Raw genomic sequence first — 15446 nt, forward strand, 5'->3', positions numbered from 1 at the left:
TGTGGCCCCGGAAGTTAGTCGTAGTTAATGTTTTAATGTAGTCCAGGACCGGCCTTTGATTCTTGTTTCACCTCATCTGTGATTTGGCGCCCCCTAGGCGGGGACAGGCCTGTACATTGTGAACTACTGCTGTAGCCTCATGTTACTCCGGTACCACTTTGTATTGTCTAAACAACACCTAACCCTGCCCTCCTCACTAATCCCCCCCAAACCCCAGTACTCTGAGGTGCTACAAAATGGCATGAACTACAACTATTTATTTTAATAAACAATAGGAATGTCAGTTCTGACCCGGTTATTACTTTAACAGATTATTAAACTGACAAAAGTGACGTACTTTACAGTAAAACATCAGTACGTTTTATTAATGAGGTATCATGAATGTGATATTGTTGAGGATTTGTTTCGTGTTTCCGTCCTGCGGTCCTTTGTTTTTTTGGTCGATTATCTTCTTCTTTTTCTTTCGGCTTTGTCCCTTTTTCAGGGGTTGCCACAGCAAATCATTGATTTCCATCTCTCCCTGTTCTCTGTATCTTCTACTCTGACTCCAACTACCTGCATGTCCTCCCTCACTGCATCCATATATCTCCTCTTTGGCCTTCCTCTCTTTCTCCTACCTGGTAGCTCCATCTCTAACATTCTTCTACCAATGTATCCACTGTCCCTCCTCTGCACATGTCCAAACCATCTCAATCTGGCTTCTCTAGCTTTTTCTCCAAACCTTCCTGTCTGTGTTGTCCCTCTAATGACCTCATTCCTGACCCTGTCCATTCTTGTCACTCCTAAAGAGAATCTTAGCATCTTTAACTCTGCCACCTCCAGCTCCTCCTCCTGTCTTCTGCCTATTGCTACTGTCTCTAAACCATACATCATGGCTGGTCTCACCACTGTCCTGTAAACCTTTCCCTTCACCTTAGCTGACACTCTTCTGTCACAGATCACTCCTGACACTTTTTGTCACAGATCACTCCTGACACATACACATAAATATATAAATACACCAGCCTGATCCGTTGAGTGACGACAGAACGATATTTTTCTTCCGAATTCTGAGTTCTACTCTAACGTCACAAGAAATGAAATCACACATGGTTCCGGTTTGGAGTCTGTGTAAACTTTTGTCATCTATACTATCAATAAGATGAGTTGTTGTCGTGTTTTTTCTTACTGACCAGCAGCTGAACAGGTGTACCGTGTACATTGGCCGTTGTGTCTGTAGATTGTGATTGCGGCTCGTAGTGTGTTTAACTGGTTACCAAATTGGCACATCGTTACCAAAGATAGCATGGCTCAGTGCTCCCAGTCCTGTTCCACCGACTGGACCACATTTGAAGTGAGTCAGCGTGGTGTCACAGTGAACCAGCAACCTTCTGATACCGTGAATGTGGAACTCATCTGTGATAACCTTTTATAACCTTTTTACAGTTTTTCTTTAAAAGACATTACGTATGTTCGTCATGAAGCTCTCCTCTCCTCTGACCTTTCAAGGTCAAAATGGAGTGTTCTTAAGGTTAATTACCAAGTTTTTTCAGCAACACACAGTTGTGATGCATTTAATTACAGAATAAATAAATGTATTTTCTGTGGGGTTCTTTCTATTTGAACCTCATTAGTTTGATGTTAGACAAACACAGATCCATTTTATAACTTAATTAAATCAATCCAGTTTTTCTGGTGTCCTAAGATGAGGATGAATCTGACATTTTCTTTGTTCATTTTTCAGTGGCAGACGACTCGGTTCCTTCCCAGAAGCTAAGGTAAAACGCTCAGTGCCTGCGTTAAAGCCCTGCTCAGGAATGTGGAAGCTACGGGTGAACCAACCTGTTGGGAGTCAACAGATGGTGTTTGTGAACAGGTGATGAACACAAGTGACATTCACACCCTGCAGTTAAAAACCCTTGTTAAATTAGAATAAACACAAAAAACCCTTCCTTCAAACCACTGTGCTACAAAGTAAATGTAAAACCCATATTATTTGGTAATTTCTTTATTTCTATAAAAAAAAGGGGCATTTGTCAAACACATTCATTTCCACAATGTAAACAGCTTCTCCCATAGTTACACACACAAGCAGTTTTGGAAACAAGCAACAAATGGAAGAAATCAAGTCCCAGTGAGGTGACAACGTGAAACACTTCAAACAAAGCAGTGATGGCTGCTCGTGTTCAAGTCGTTGCGGAAGGCTTCTGTCGACGTTAGCAGAACTGAGACTCTTCATAGGTTTAGACCTAAGTGTCTAATCCCAGATCTGTCTGAGACACAGCAGTGATGAACTGGAATGTGAGTGGAGGCAGCAGGAAAATAAAGAAAGACACTTTTCAGTCATTTAAGGCTGTTCAAGAAATGTCTTCCACTTTAACCTCTAACCTGTTGGACCTCCAACACCTCTTCCTCCTATTCTTCCTCTTTTGCCTGGACATGACTTTGGGAGTACCAGAAAGTAAGCTGCCTTAACTGCACCCAGATGCCTTCACTTAGTCATCAAGCACATATTAAAAAAAAAAAGTAGAATTAGTCAATTGAAAGAAAAAAAAAAAAAAGAAATATCAAGTAGTGGAACCAAGTCATAATCCCTGTGTCAGGTCTGACAGGAGGGAACACCAAAGGTAACAAGCTCCTTCCAAACTCATCAACACGCTTCATCTGTGAAGGAGTGCAGATCAAGTGTCCAAATAACTCAGTGTTCACATGCGGCTTTGGAAGAGCTGTTTTGATTTTGTTTCCTGCACAGAACCAGACGACAGCTGTCGGTTCTTGGTCATCATTCGCTGGTTTAGCCTCCACAGTAAACACCCAACCTGAATCTCTGACACATTAAATAAACAGACAGTAAAGCAATAATGGACCACATCTGACGTCTTGATAAGTCCGACAACAAACGACAATGAGATTTTGATGCAACAGCAAGACTTTGGCAGAACATTTCATTTTCTTGTTCAGTGTAGACCAAAATTAAAAAAAAACCAAAAAAACAATCAGTTAAATATCTGTCACATCGCACACTTAGCACAGAAGCTCGCTGGCGACCAGTGTATTGCGTTTGACAAATGAAAATCCCATATAAAGCAGCTGGACTTCCAGCAGTAGAACTGAGTTCAGTCCAGTCAAATGTTCACACTCCCTTAATAATTAGCATCATCATCATCAGCACAGTCAATAAAGTACGCACTATCTAAACTAATTACAGTAACAACTGCCTACCTAGGACTCATCATTAAAAAAATAGTCAAAGAAAAATTTTAACATCACTCCAGTTAATACTAGTAATACATGGCTATGACAGAAGAGGGAGCGACATCACCTTCTGCTCTTTTTTTTTTGCTCTTATCTGATTCAACAATTTCGGAAAGGAAAAACCCGCCGCGTTTGGTTCTTGCTCTAAGGGAACTTTTTTTTTTTTTTTTTTACAAAAGCAGAAGATGGCACTTCACCTCATTCCTTTGTGAGTCTGAGATTGACTCGGCCTCCTGGGAAGTGGAACAGCTTCGGCAGCTCCTCCTCTTGTCTGTTATATCTCAGCTCTTCTTTTCCTCAGTTATGTTTTGTCTTTTCCTGAACAATGTTTGTTTCTGATACCTGTCCAGTAAAATCTACAATGTACATATTTTCTATATATATATCTGTGTGTGTGTGTGTGTGTGTGTGCGTGCATAAGAACACACTCTGTGTAGGTCCAGATGTTCAACTGTTGCCATGGAGACGAGCAGGTGGGTTTGCTCCCACAGCCTGATGATCCACAGACTGTTTGGTTTGTTCACAGAGGTTTGTGTCTTTGTGTGTGTGTGTGTGTGTGTAGGTAGTGTTTGTCTTGACTTCCAACGTTTGTAGTGTTTTATGGTATGTTTGGGTGTGTGTGTGTTGCGTGAGTGAGCTATGGTCTGGAGGTAGGTCAAAGTGTGTGTCACTGTATGAAGAGTACGGGTTCTGGGGACCTCACACCTTTTCATGCTTCATGGGGCTTTTAATGAATCAGGGGTCATGTGACACATGGGAAGGCCTCGGACAGCAATGACGTCACAGCGTAAAGGAGTTTCCAATGTGTGACCTTTTTAACCATGCTACTGGTGCTTATGTGTGCATTTTTACTCCTACTGTCATGTGTATCTAGGTGTGTGTGTGTGTGTGTGTGTAGGTGTGTGTGTCATCAGTGTGAGTTGGACTGTTCCACTTTGTGCCCGACCAGAGATGGAGGTAACTGCCCAGCGGCTGAGGAGGAGGAGCCAGAAGGCGAAGCCCTGAGGCTGGTGCTCCCAGAGGAAGAGGAGGAGGAGGATGATGAAGAGGTGACCGCCGGGCGGATGAGTGGAGGTGGCGGGTGATTATGGGGTGCCCGGTTCTGGAGCGGGCGCGTCTGCAGAGGTGGCGGCTGACGGAGGAGGCTAGGAGGAGCCGAGGGAGGTGCGGGGCGCAGCAGAGGCGGAGGCTGGGAGAGAGAGGACGTGGTCTGGGTGGAGGAGGGAGGGGAAGAACTGTCAGCAGTGTCTGATGGAGAGTCTTCCATCTTGACCTGAGGTGAGGAGAGGATGACAAGCACTACAGTTAGACGAAGAGAAGCAGAGGTGTGAGAGTGACTGTCAGCTGTTAGAGAACCAGCTGCTGCTCAGATGAACTCTCTGGATTTCACTGGCACCGACTCTCGTTTGTTTCCCAACTTGTCAAATCTGTTCCTGACAAACCTGACGCAGAGACTCGGGTGGAGCTCAGACAATCCATCGACTTGAATCAATTAAGAGCATTTTTGAAGTGAATGGATGCATCATTTCATTCATTTGGCTGCAGCTAAACGTTAGTTCAATTTGTTGTTTATACTTTTCTGTGGTTGTTTTTGCTGGAACTTAAATAGAAGTTATAATCAGACGCCCTTTTTCAGGGTTTTACCACCTATTTAAATAATTATCTATTGAAGGAGATAATCAATAATAATTAACCCACACTCCTTTGCAGGGCAAGAGTTTCCTTTTGTTAAACACAAACACCTCTACTATCCTGCAGCTCAGATGTTGTTGTAATGTTAAAATACTGAAAATGTTTTGCTGCCAAAAATAGTCTCTGACAAATGCTTTTTCTCGTTTGACTAATGTCCAGCTGCTGGCAGCACAGTACAAGTGTCTGTAACGTCACGTACGTCCTCTCAGGCCTCACCTCATCGTCCTCTGCAGCGCCGTCGGGAGCTGCAGTGATGTCCTCCCCGCTCCTCCTGGGGTCTCTCTGGTCCCGGTTGGTGGCCACCTGTTCGGCCGCCCACTCCCTCAGCACCTCATCCAAGTTGAACCTGCGTCGGTAACTGACGAAGAACGAACTCACCTGAACGGAGAAAGATTGGTGAGTCGTGACAAATATGATGCACCAAAAAAATGTACCTGATTTCAGTATAGAGGCAAACTGAAATGAGGGATTGTAGAATTACACATGACAGCTGACCTCTGCAACACAGGGACAGGGATGCTCACCTGAGCTGGTGTCTTGGTACCGATCACCTCTGCAATGGCTCCAAAATCTTTACCATAACGACGGATAGCTGGAATCATAAAAACAGGTTTGGGGTTTAGTTAAAGTGAATCACAAAGAGAGTCGTTCGTTGTCAGTGAACTGGGGCAGTACATGTGACTGATGTGACTGTAAATGTTGAGTGAGGAGCATGTGGGTTTTTTTTGATGACCTTGACTGAGGTCAGGACTGACTGACAGAGTGCATATGCTCTCAGTCAGTCAGTCAGTTCTGACCTGCTTTAACTCTCACATCCTGACACACATTTCACACTGCTTCTTCACTTCCTGTTTCATCTGCTGTTGCTGCTGTTCATTGAATTAAATGCTTTGCTCAAAGACAAAATGGTGACTGACTTCAGCTGCAAAGAGGGACTTTAACCCAGTATCATGAACGAGATGTGTGGATTCTTACAACAGGCACAGTTAGGGACAAAATTAAAAAAAATAAAATAAAATAAAATAAAGTATTTCTCAAGTTCTTTTACAGAGAAATACATTTTTGACAACTAAACCTTGTCCTTAACATTAGTCCAAGACTCAATACTTTATTGATCCCCAGGGGTCAATTGTAAGAGCCTTTCCAAAAATACAGAAATATACCTAAATGCACTTAAGAAATACAGAATGATTTAAAAAAACAAACAAACAAACAAAAACAAAAAAACAGGTTTGCATTAGTTATAATACAATTAATAAGCTAAATAACCTCAGGCTGTAATCTGATCTGCTCAAAGTAGCAATGTTTTAAAGCAGGTTTAATGACTTTAAGCATAACTAGCTGAACATATCTCGTCCACACCTGCTAACAGGAAGTCTGTTTTGTCTTTGTTTCCAGATACACATGAATGAACACCAACCCAGTCAATTTGCAGAAATCTCTGGTGTGAAATGAATGGTAAAACTACAGCTATTATTGATTGGTTTAACAGCTGTTGATGAGTTTCAGTGAAAGCATCTTATTTTATATCAGTCATAAATAGTGGATTTATCACCACAATAATGCTGCAGGTTTTCACAACATACATGACTTGTTGGATAAACTAGCTGTCAGTCACACACCTTGTCCACAGCAACAGTCACCACCTTCGTCTTGAATGACTGTCCCCCCACCTCCGAATTACATATGTTCTAATTTGCCTTCATTGCAGATAAAACCCAGGTCCCAGTGGCACTAAAAAGTTACAAGGACGACTCATTACAGTGATTTACTGTCTGACAAACTGAACGTCGTCAACCGGTCCACTTCCAGGAAATATGGTTCCTATCTTTTTTTACGGCATCTCCATGAGTAATGGTGATGAATCATGATTCATTACAATTACCATGTTTTTGTCTTGGTAGAGAAAACCTTTATCCAAGTATTTTTGTGAGCATTTGTCAAAAAGTGTTTTGATTCAATGACATATATTTCTCTCCATATACACAGTATATGGAGAGAAATTGGACAAAGGTAAAGAGGTGTGTGACTGACAGCTAGTTTATCTAACAAGCAGCTGGTGACTACTTAGCTCCATGTTGTTTTTAAATTTATTTTAAATAGACAAATACCGAGCCACCTAAAACCAGCATTAAATTTCCAGTCCTTCCGGTGACTCATCAATGACTGCTGATGACTGATAAGATTGTATAGCTCATTTATTTATTCAAAAATATATCATCTTTGTCATGAAAGGATTTGGAAAACTCTGCTGGGCACTGAGACATAGCCATAGCAACGGGGGTCTACAGTGGGAGGATGATGCTGCAGATGCAGCCTTCACCCACCTTGCACAGCCAGGAGCTGCTCCTCTGTGGTCCAACGAGAGTTCATCTTTGAGGCAGGCTGTGAGGGAGAGGAGGGAAGAGATTAGAGCAAGAAGGAGGTAAAGCAGGTGGTCGACACACAGATAAGCATTGAACCACAGAGGATATTAAGACTAATTTTAGTCTGACATGAGGTGAAATTATCTATCTTGAAGAAGCTGGTTGAAGGCAACGAGTCAATGAGAGGAGAAAATGTTGGAGAGAGACTTTAGAGAAAAATTCAAGTGACGACAACCAGTGCACACAGCTGAACATGGCATGGCAGAAATACTGCAGTAAAATGTGACTTACTTCAGCAGGTCTGTGACTGTTCACACCTTCGCTTAGACTTTGTTTCAAAATGCTGTTGTTCTGTTTGATGGACTGGACCTGGGAGAGCAGGAGAGAGAATGATGAGAGGTGATGCAAAGGCAACAGCTGCCATTTTTTTTAGCTGCCAATTCTGAGGCCTTTAAACAAAATCTTTTGGACCAAGTACAAATACAAACAATTACTTTACTCAACTTTACTCTCAATATACATAATTGCTAAAACTTTCTGGTCAAATATACCAACAAAAATGGCAACATGTGACTCGATTGTTCTTTCTGGTATATGTGACACAGTTTATTCTGACAATGCAATAAACAGCAGATGAAAAGTATTAATTCATACTTGTCTCTTCAGTGACACCAACTGTGTGTCCAGCTGCCGTATGGTCAACACTCCAGAATCCAGAGAGGTAGACAGGGCCATGATGTCGCCCTGCTCTAGGTGCATGCCTTTCGGTGGCCTGCGGCGAGCTCTGAGCGGGTGGTGACGATACTGAGCCCCGATGCTTTCCTTCTTTATCGGTCCAGACCGACTGGGCATGGCCTTTTCAGAGCCGGTGCTGCTGGTGTTCTGCTTCACTGACTTCAAGATAAGTGAACAAACAATGCACTCATTAAAATGAGCTTTGAGCAAACCTGTGTCAAACACCATTCAGACATGAATCCTTACCTCTTTCTTGTTGTCAATTTCAAAGTCACTATCACTTCCTGGGTCTCCTTCTTCCAGCTCATCATTACTGTGACGCAAAAAAAAAAGAGAGAAATGAATTGATAAGACAATAATTGATAAAAAGAAAGTAAAATTATAAAGCCCCTTTCCTTCACACTGACCTCTGCTTATTTAGTTTATTTTTTTTAGAAGTTTCAGAAATCTTGGACCTCATCTTAGTACTTTCTTCATTGTCCTTCCTGAAATACTTAAGATTTTCACTCTCTGTTTTTCAGAGACATCTCTCTCTACCCCAAACCCACCAGGTTTACCCCTCAGGAACGATTTAACTTTCATGAGTTTTCATACCTGTCATCTTTTTCTCTCTTGCTGACCAGCCTTCTGGCCTGTCGGTCCATCACTGAGGTTCTGGTTCTGGTTTTCTTCCAGCTGTAGTAATACTTAACCAAGCTGGAGATCAGCTTGTCTGGCAGCTAAGCAGAAATACATACAATTGACAGTGTAAGTATTTAATATAAAAAAAAATCTATTACATTTTTTGCTGATGAATTAAATATTGTACTAATGTATGTGTTTGTTGTTTTCTTGTCTCACCATTTGCTGGATGCGATGGAAGCTCTTGCCATGAAAACTGAAGGCCTGTTCGAACAGCACCTTATCCTCCACTGTCCACTCGTCTGGGAAGGGGGTGAAGTTGGCGAGGTCGGCCAGGGAGCGCTCCACATCGTGCTTGTGCCACAACAACATGCCTAGAGCCTAATGGAATGGTGGGGGCAATGTAACAAGTCAGGAGAGTGACCGAAAGACTGAAAGGTGAAAGAAAACACACAGTAACACGGGCTGAGATTTTTACCTGCTCCATGTTGTATCCATGTTTTTCTTTAGCCATCAAAATGTACTCATCCACTGGAAAAAAAGCAGAAGAAATTTATTAAAATGCAGGTTTAAAAGCCAAGGTTTTCTTGTAACAAAATCAGGTCAGACTAGTAAGTTTGAGCCAGCTGATGTTGGGAGGTGTGTGTGTGTGTGTGTGTGTGTGTGAGTGTGTCCCGCTTACGCATTGCATCAGAAAGCTGACTGTTGGGACACCACACCAACATGCTCCTCTGGTCTTTCTCATTGTAGCGGTTGGGACTGTCTGTTACAAGAAAACAAAACCAATCATTACCTTTCATGTTTCCCTCTTTTTTATTATCATTCAATCATTTTTCACTCTGCCCTCATTGACCACTAGTCATTTTGCACTTTTCTATAGAGTCTCTGGTCAGGCTCAATCTTCAATCTGCAGGGACGAGTCAGAGATGAGACTTGATGAAATCAGAGAAAAGCTGATCAGAGAGGTAGGTGTTACCACCGTAACCATCTTCTCTCCTCCCTCACTACCTCAACACAGCAGGACAACTTCCTGTTTTGGAGTTAAGTCACAATGGCTTACCAATCAATTGCACTTAGATAAGAAATAAAAGAAAATTTGAGGGGACAACCACGTTAGCAATGGTTTTCTTTCCCTGCAACCATATTCCAGGCGTTCCATGATGACATCATTCAGTCGACCTTTATTTCTCACAACATCAGCAATTCCGCTCCTTCCTCCATTTGAATGTCCTTTGCTCACCTCCAACGTCTCCTTCAAAACACTGATTTTCTCCCTTATCTCGTCATTTTTCGTTCATGACCATCTACATTTGTAAATGTTTTTGCTCTGTGTCAACTCACCTGGTTTGAACTCTGGGATCTGTGCCTGGTAGTCTCCTCCCACTCTGATCATACTGTCTGTACAGAAAGAATAACAGTATGATTACGTTTTTCTTTGGAGAGAAATTCAGTGACTTAAGTACATTTTTCTCATGTTTACAGACTACTATATATATTTTATTTCATAGAAACAATTAGGATTAAACCAAGACAGATGATTATGACTCAATCAACCAGTTATTAACAGGTCTAAGATTATGAGCAGTTCCTGAAGATACGAAATAATAAATTAACAACAGGCCTGTAGGCTTTTTTAATCTTTACATCTGCAAGAGTTTATGGACTGATTATTTCATTTTCAATGTGCATAGAGTTTTATAAACACACAAAAACCCAAACCTTCAAAACAAAATGAACTAATCCCTATACAAACAAATATTTGTTTGTTTACCATTCTGTTTATTCTTTCCAGTTTTCATATGTACAGTGGCCTAAAAACTCTGCCTAAACATGCTTGTCCTTTCATCCGATCATCACTCACTACCAGTGGTATTTTCATGGCATTTAAGATAGACAATTCCACACGGGAGGAAAGAAAACAGCCAAGTGTTACAAGGAGTAGGTCAGACATTTGAGTTATTAGTGCTGTACAAGAAATGGTGTAGATGAGAAGGAGTCTGGAACAAACGAGTAGTTAAAAAAAGGATGATGAGCAGGGAAGCAGGCCGAGAAGAGGAAGAGACGGATTATTGTTTCCACAGGGACGGCAGACAGGAAGGGAGGAGAGGGGGGCAAATAGAAGCTGGAGTAATGTAAATGGTAAGAAATGGGTGTGGACACAGACAGAAGGGGAAAGATGAGAGAATAACAAAATAAATAAGAAGAGAAAGAAAGTAGACACTGTCTGAGAAAGAAAATGGAGGAAGATTGAGAAAGAGTGATATAGAATGCTGTGGTGCTTAGAAATGTGTCTATTGACAAACTCTAAATTATTGCACTGTACTGTATCTGTAAATAAAAATTGAAGATCAACAGAAAGTCAGTGGGTGAAGGAGAGAACGGAGGAAGCCAAGATGTATGTGGGCAGAGGATGACAAGGATGGAGGAGTGTGGGAAGGAGGTAGAGGAGAGAAGGAGGGGATGACAGAGGAGAGCAGTGAGCAGGGACTAAAGAAGCACTGCAGCAATGCAATTCATGCAACTGAACAGCTGCAGAGATGAAGGTTTACACAGCAAATGTCTATATGTTCCAACACTGCCTACACAACCAGTTAATAATTATGCATTTTAGGATAATACATACATTAAGTTCTAATCAAAAGACAGAGTGATGATCTATTTACACGTGTATACCTATGTGTGTGGGCCTACCATGAGCATGCTCTTCATCACTGCTCTCTTCCTCAGAGTGTGGTTGGCTGTTGCCGTTAGTTACTGTCTTGGCTCTGCTCCTGGACAGGACCCCGGCCCCCGAGCGCTCCATCACTGAGGGCATGTCTACAAACAGGAAAAGTACACCTGCAGTATACATTTTCATTGCTTCTCCTTCCATTCAGCAGCAGACAGCACTACTGTACTTAATCACTCACAAAAATAACAGTTCTTGGGGTTTTTTTTCAAATAGTTTAGTTTGCTTAGACTTTGTAGCTCCACAGATATCATTTTACAGTTGACATGCAAACATATTTTTCACCAGCATTAATAAGCAGTTCCTGTCTTGCAGTTAAGGTTCAATGGACCTGAAGAGCCATCGGGGTAGGGAATTACCTTTTTAACAGTGTTCTCAACCATGTTAAAGGTGCAATTAAAGTTATATGGCTAACTGTGCCAGTTTTGCACCAATAATTATTATGTGGTTTTCTAAGTTAACTTTATTTTTATGAACTATATTATAAATGCATGTGTGTTCAATGTTTGTCAACTGTTTTCCCCTTAGTCATAACTATAAAAAAATGAGTTTAGTATATTGTTTTTGTGTCTTATAAGAAACTCATGTTGCAACTTAAGACATTTTGAGCATATTAAGAGGTAAAGAGCATGGGCTAACACTTTGCCTTAATGAGCTAGCCTTGAAACAGCTAGCTTCATTTCACTGCAATCAGAAAGGTTGGGGAAAAAACATAGCTGCCCTTGTCATATTTTCCAGTTTTATACATGCACCCATCGTAAACCAACAAACAGACAAGACTCCTGGCTTATAGTCCTGCACAAAAAGTGTTGATTAACCAGTAGCATTTTTCAACATCACATTTACACCACTTCCTGTGTCTTATGTTGGGAACTGGAGCAGTGGTGCAAAAGCAATGCTCAATAAAGAATAGCCATATCCCAAACTATTCATGCCTTTCGTTGGCTTTGTTGTTTTTAACTGGTATAGCAATGTGCTATTTCCCAACTTTAATAGAAAAGAAGCAGCGTAATTAATAGAGCATTGTCCTCACCTAACCCACACCGAACAAGTCTTGGGAGATTCGGTTACACATTTATGATATTTCAATGTGATTCTATTTTTAGACCGTATCGCATTATTTCCAGTCTCCAATGAGATGAACTTGTACATCGTCTCATCGCATAACAAGAAACAGAAGTATCTAAATAACAGTGGGAAAACGTGCTATGGTGGATCACACGGGATCAACAACAGTCAGTGCTACGTCACAGCCTGGTTTTCTCACCCTAACACACAGCATCTGTCTGCTACCGAAGTTCCACAGTTGCACAAAAGACGAGACGGTCAGTTCAGGTCGCGGCTGCAGACAGTGAAAACTAAACTATTTTCTGTAACTCCTGGCACTGACGTACATCAAAGAACGTTCACATCATGTGACCGGTCAACGGAAAAACAACGGATGAATTCGGCTTTATCTCTCGTTATCTAACTTGAAAATCGTTCATAACTGACCAGAATCACAACATTTTCTAACAATAGATCACATAATTACCTCAAGATAAACTATATATGTGGAGAGAATGAGGGACGCTCCGAGTTTAAAATTCAGCAACTACTGAACTCTGGGTACACAATACAAGTGTATGAGCTCGTCTGAGGGTCTTTGTCTGTATGGCTGCTCCCGGTGTCCCCCACAGCCACGACAGCTGCTCATAACTTCACCGGAAAATCACTCGACTCGAACATTCACGCTTCACTGTACATCTCTCAAAACCTCCACCAAGGTTTGTCAAACTAGTGAAAAAAACGAAGGTAATAAATACGAAACAGCTTTAAGAAACCACCCAAAATCACATCGAGTAGTTTTTGGAGTTGTGGTAGCCTCGAACACGGCTTTGGTAGCCTCGATCTATACCAGTATGGTCAGTAAATACACGATTAAAAACCAGACCAGACCAGACTAGACATGTGTCATCACATATGTCCCCATCAACCATTTATTTATTATAATGTGTGGGATGGTTATGTGGGAAAGTTCAGGTATGTTTATACTTGAAAAATTAAGGGAAAATTCTTATGTTTAATTTACTTTTTTCCATACATAACCTTAACTTAAAATTTAAGGTTAACACTGTTTGTGTACAAGTGTTTGTTAATGTCCTATGATCTCGTCATTAATCTGAAACCACCAAATTAGTTTTCTCTTTTGAATAATGTAGTAGACTTTACTTAACTAATATTACCATCCTTTTGTATTATTTAGATTTTTTTATCTCCCTGATCAAATACATGTGGTGGTTGCTTGGCTCTGGAGCCACTTTTGCTCACAAAATCTTTTTTTCTTCTTCTATCTCTGCTGAGCAGTTACCTCTGTGTATGATGCTGTTATGTGTCAAGACTTTCGGGTCCTTTTGTTTTCTCCACGCTTACGTTGCTGTTACTACTGATTGACTCCTCTGTCTCCCAATACTGCTGCTGGTGGTGCTACTGGTATTGAGGCAAAACTCGCTTTCTTTATTCTGGTAACTCCACTGTGCAGACTGTTTTAGTTCTTAAACTTCAAAACTTGGTTAAGAACGTAAAAAACCCATCCTGGATTGCAAACAATAAAACAGGCAAAATTACCCCCCTCCTTCTTCTCCGTCACTAAAGTGCAATATGAAGTCAAACCCAGTTGGTCGTTGGGATGCTAACGTTAGCCACTTAGCTTGTACCGTGGCGTTACATTAGTAACGAATAGTAGTTAGAAGTGGGAGATAACAGTCACACTGTACCTGCGTTCCGGTTCTTTCCGCTTTCGCCGTCCTCAAAACTTCTCCGTGCCTCAGTCCGCGCCGTATAATCCTACTGGACGCGCTAAAACAGGGAGTAAACCTAAAACAGCTTAATTTGTGCCTAATTGATGGCCAGAGTGAGTACAATGAAGTGAAGTGCATGGACAGAGGGAAGCAGCCGTGAGTGTGTGCCGGGGAGACGGATAACACCCTGAGGAAAGTGATGAACGTCCGCCAGGATGCGTTTGCCTCTCCCTACCACCGACCAGCCGTTGGGATTGACAAGAAATAGTCCCACAGAACTATCAAATCTGGTCCACTGCGAGATTCACGTATTTTTGAAAACTGTCTCGTTTTACGGCCAGATGCCCTTAATTTTACATTTGTTTAGAATTGTATTCTGGTGAAGAATTAACATACAATAATTTTACCTTCTTATCCACACTTATTTTCATTATGGACACTTTGGTTCAAAATCGTTATATATACAACACAGCCGTGTCGAAATAAACAATGTCCCAGACTCTTAATCTCTTGTCTATCAAAATCTCATAAATTAAGGACTACTTGCCAGTGTGACGGCGGAGGGATTCGACAACTGTGCATCTCAGTGCTGAGCCAGGCTGTCCAGACTTGTGCTGATGTATGTAAGCATGGTGGTGGAGAAGAGATGAAGCAGTGAGTGGTCTATAACTTTTAAAGGTGTACAGTGTGGGGCTGGGGGTTGTTTATTATTATGCCCGTCCCAATCGTTATAAATTTAATATAGAATTGCTTATATATATATATATATATATATATATATATAAACCAAACAGCCAATCACCTTAAGGCACAAAGTGTTGCTATCTAAAAGTTAGCTCCTTTTTTTTTAAATTAGTGGTGGGTCCTTATTGTGGAGACTGCGACGTTGGTTTGCTATTCGTTTTCATCCATCTACACTTGATAACCTTAACCTGGCTGTAAAAGAGTGATAGTTAAAGAAAACACTATGTTCTCCTTAATGCTTGTATAATAATAGTGGGATATAGTGCTCTCTAGTGTAATGGTCTTCACCACTAAGTGAAAAATAATAATAATAAAAAACATTAATGGAATTTTAAGAGTACATATATATTGTAATTACATAAGTGTTTAAATGTTACAAATAGGATATAGATAGGACAGAGTTTGGGGTCAGGTACTGACGTTTGTACTTTTCAAACATCCTCTGAAGTCATGTTCCAGATTTGGACACTTCCTCAGGTCAGAACAGCTGTTTAGCAACTAATGAAAGATCAGAAACCTGAACTCTGCAGTTTGTTTCCTTTGTAA

General features: G+C 41.2%; 1 protein-coding gene and 2 long non-coding RNA genes across 8 annotated transcripts; 2 read left to right on the top strand and 1 right to left on the bottom strand.

Moving 5' to 3' along the window:
• The first annotated feature begins 998 nt into the window (after positions 1-998).
• On the top strand, positions 999-8099 carry LOC107989227 (uncharacterized). 2 transcript variants are annotated; one of them, XR_003050868.1, is made up of 9 exons: positions 999-1510; positions 1724-1855; positions 4184-4785; positions 5086-5322; positions 5435-5536; positions 6325-6384; positions 7162-7351; positions 7448-7591; positions 7959-8099. It is a non-coding gene; the product is annotated as an uncharacterized LOC107989227 (long non-coding RNA). The 2 variants fall into 2 exon arrangements; XR_001760734.2 differs by having other exon boundaries at positions 999-1855.
• rcor2 (REST corepressor 2) lies at positions 1972-14832 on the bottom strand. Of its 5 annotated transcripts, none has more exons than XM_025059377.1 (14): positions 14133-14832; positions 11340-11465; positions 9990-10046; positions 9331-9411; positions 9127-9179; positions 8868-9029; positions 8622-8746; positions 8274-8340; positions 7947-8186; positions 7584-7661; positions 7254-7311; positions 5451-5518; positions 5143-5304; positions 4145-4507 (listed from the first exon to the last, which is right to left on the bottom strand). In XM_025059377.1, the coding sequence occupies exons 2-14, from the start codon at positions 11461-11463 to the stop codon at positions 4145-4147; spliced, it is 1638 nt and encodes a 545-aa protein (XP_024915145.1). In that variant the 5' UTR covers positions 11464-11465; positions 14133-14832. The 5 variants fall into 5 exon arrangements, with proteins under 5 accessions (XP_008315705.1, XP_024915145.1, XP_024915151.1 ...); XM_025059383.1 differs by lacking the exon at positions 14133-14832 and adding an exon at positions 13727-14047; XM_025059379.1 differs by lacking the exon at positions 14133-14832 and adding an exon at positions 12911-13693.
• LOC112487610 (uncharacterized) lies at positions 8633-12304 on the top strand. Its single transcript, XR_003050867.1, has 4 exons — positions 8633-8774; positions 8890-9086; positions 9529-9613; positions 11376-12304. It is a non-coding gene; the product is annotated as an uncharacterized LOC112487610 (long non-coding RNA).
• Positions 14833-15446: the final 614 nt, after the last annotated feature.

Source organism: Cynoglossus semilaevis, chromosome 1, assembly GCF_000523025.1.
Source record: "Cynoglossus semilaevis isolate Cse_v1.0 chromosome 1, Cse_v1.0, whole genome shotgun sequence".
Lineage (NCBI taxonomy): Eukaryota > Metazoa > Chordata > Actinopteri > Pleuronectiformes > Cynoglossidae > Cynoglossus > Cynoglossus semilaevis.

Bases quoted from the DNA above. Each gene is read 5' to 3' on its own strand.
- rcor2 (XM_008317483.3), bottom strand. From the start codon at position 11,520: ATGGAAGGAGAAGCAATGAAAATGTATACTGCAGGTGTACTTTTCCTG. The intron at 10,047-11,339 runs GTAGGCCCACAC...CTTTCTGTACAG, and splicing joins TGATGAAGAGCATGCTCATG to ACAGTATGATCAGAGTGGGA. The intron at 9,412-9,989 runs GTGAGTTGACAC...TTCTTGTAACAG, and splicing joins GATCCCAGAGTTCAAACCAG to ACAGTCCCAACCGCTACAAT.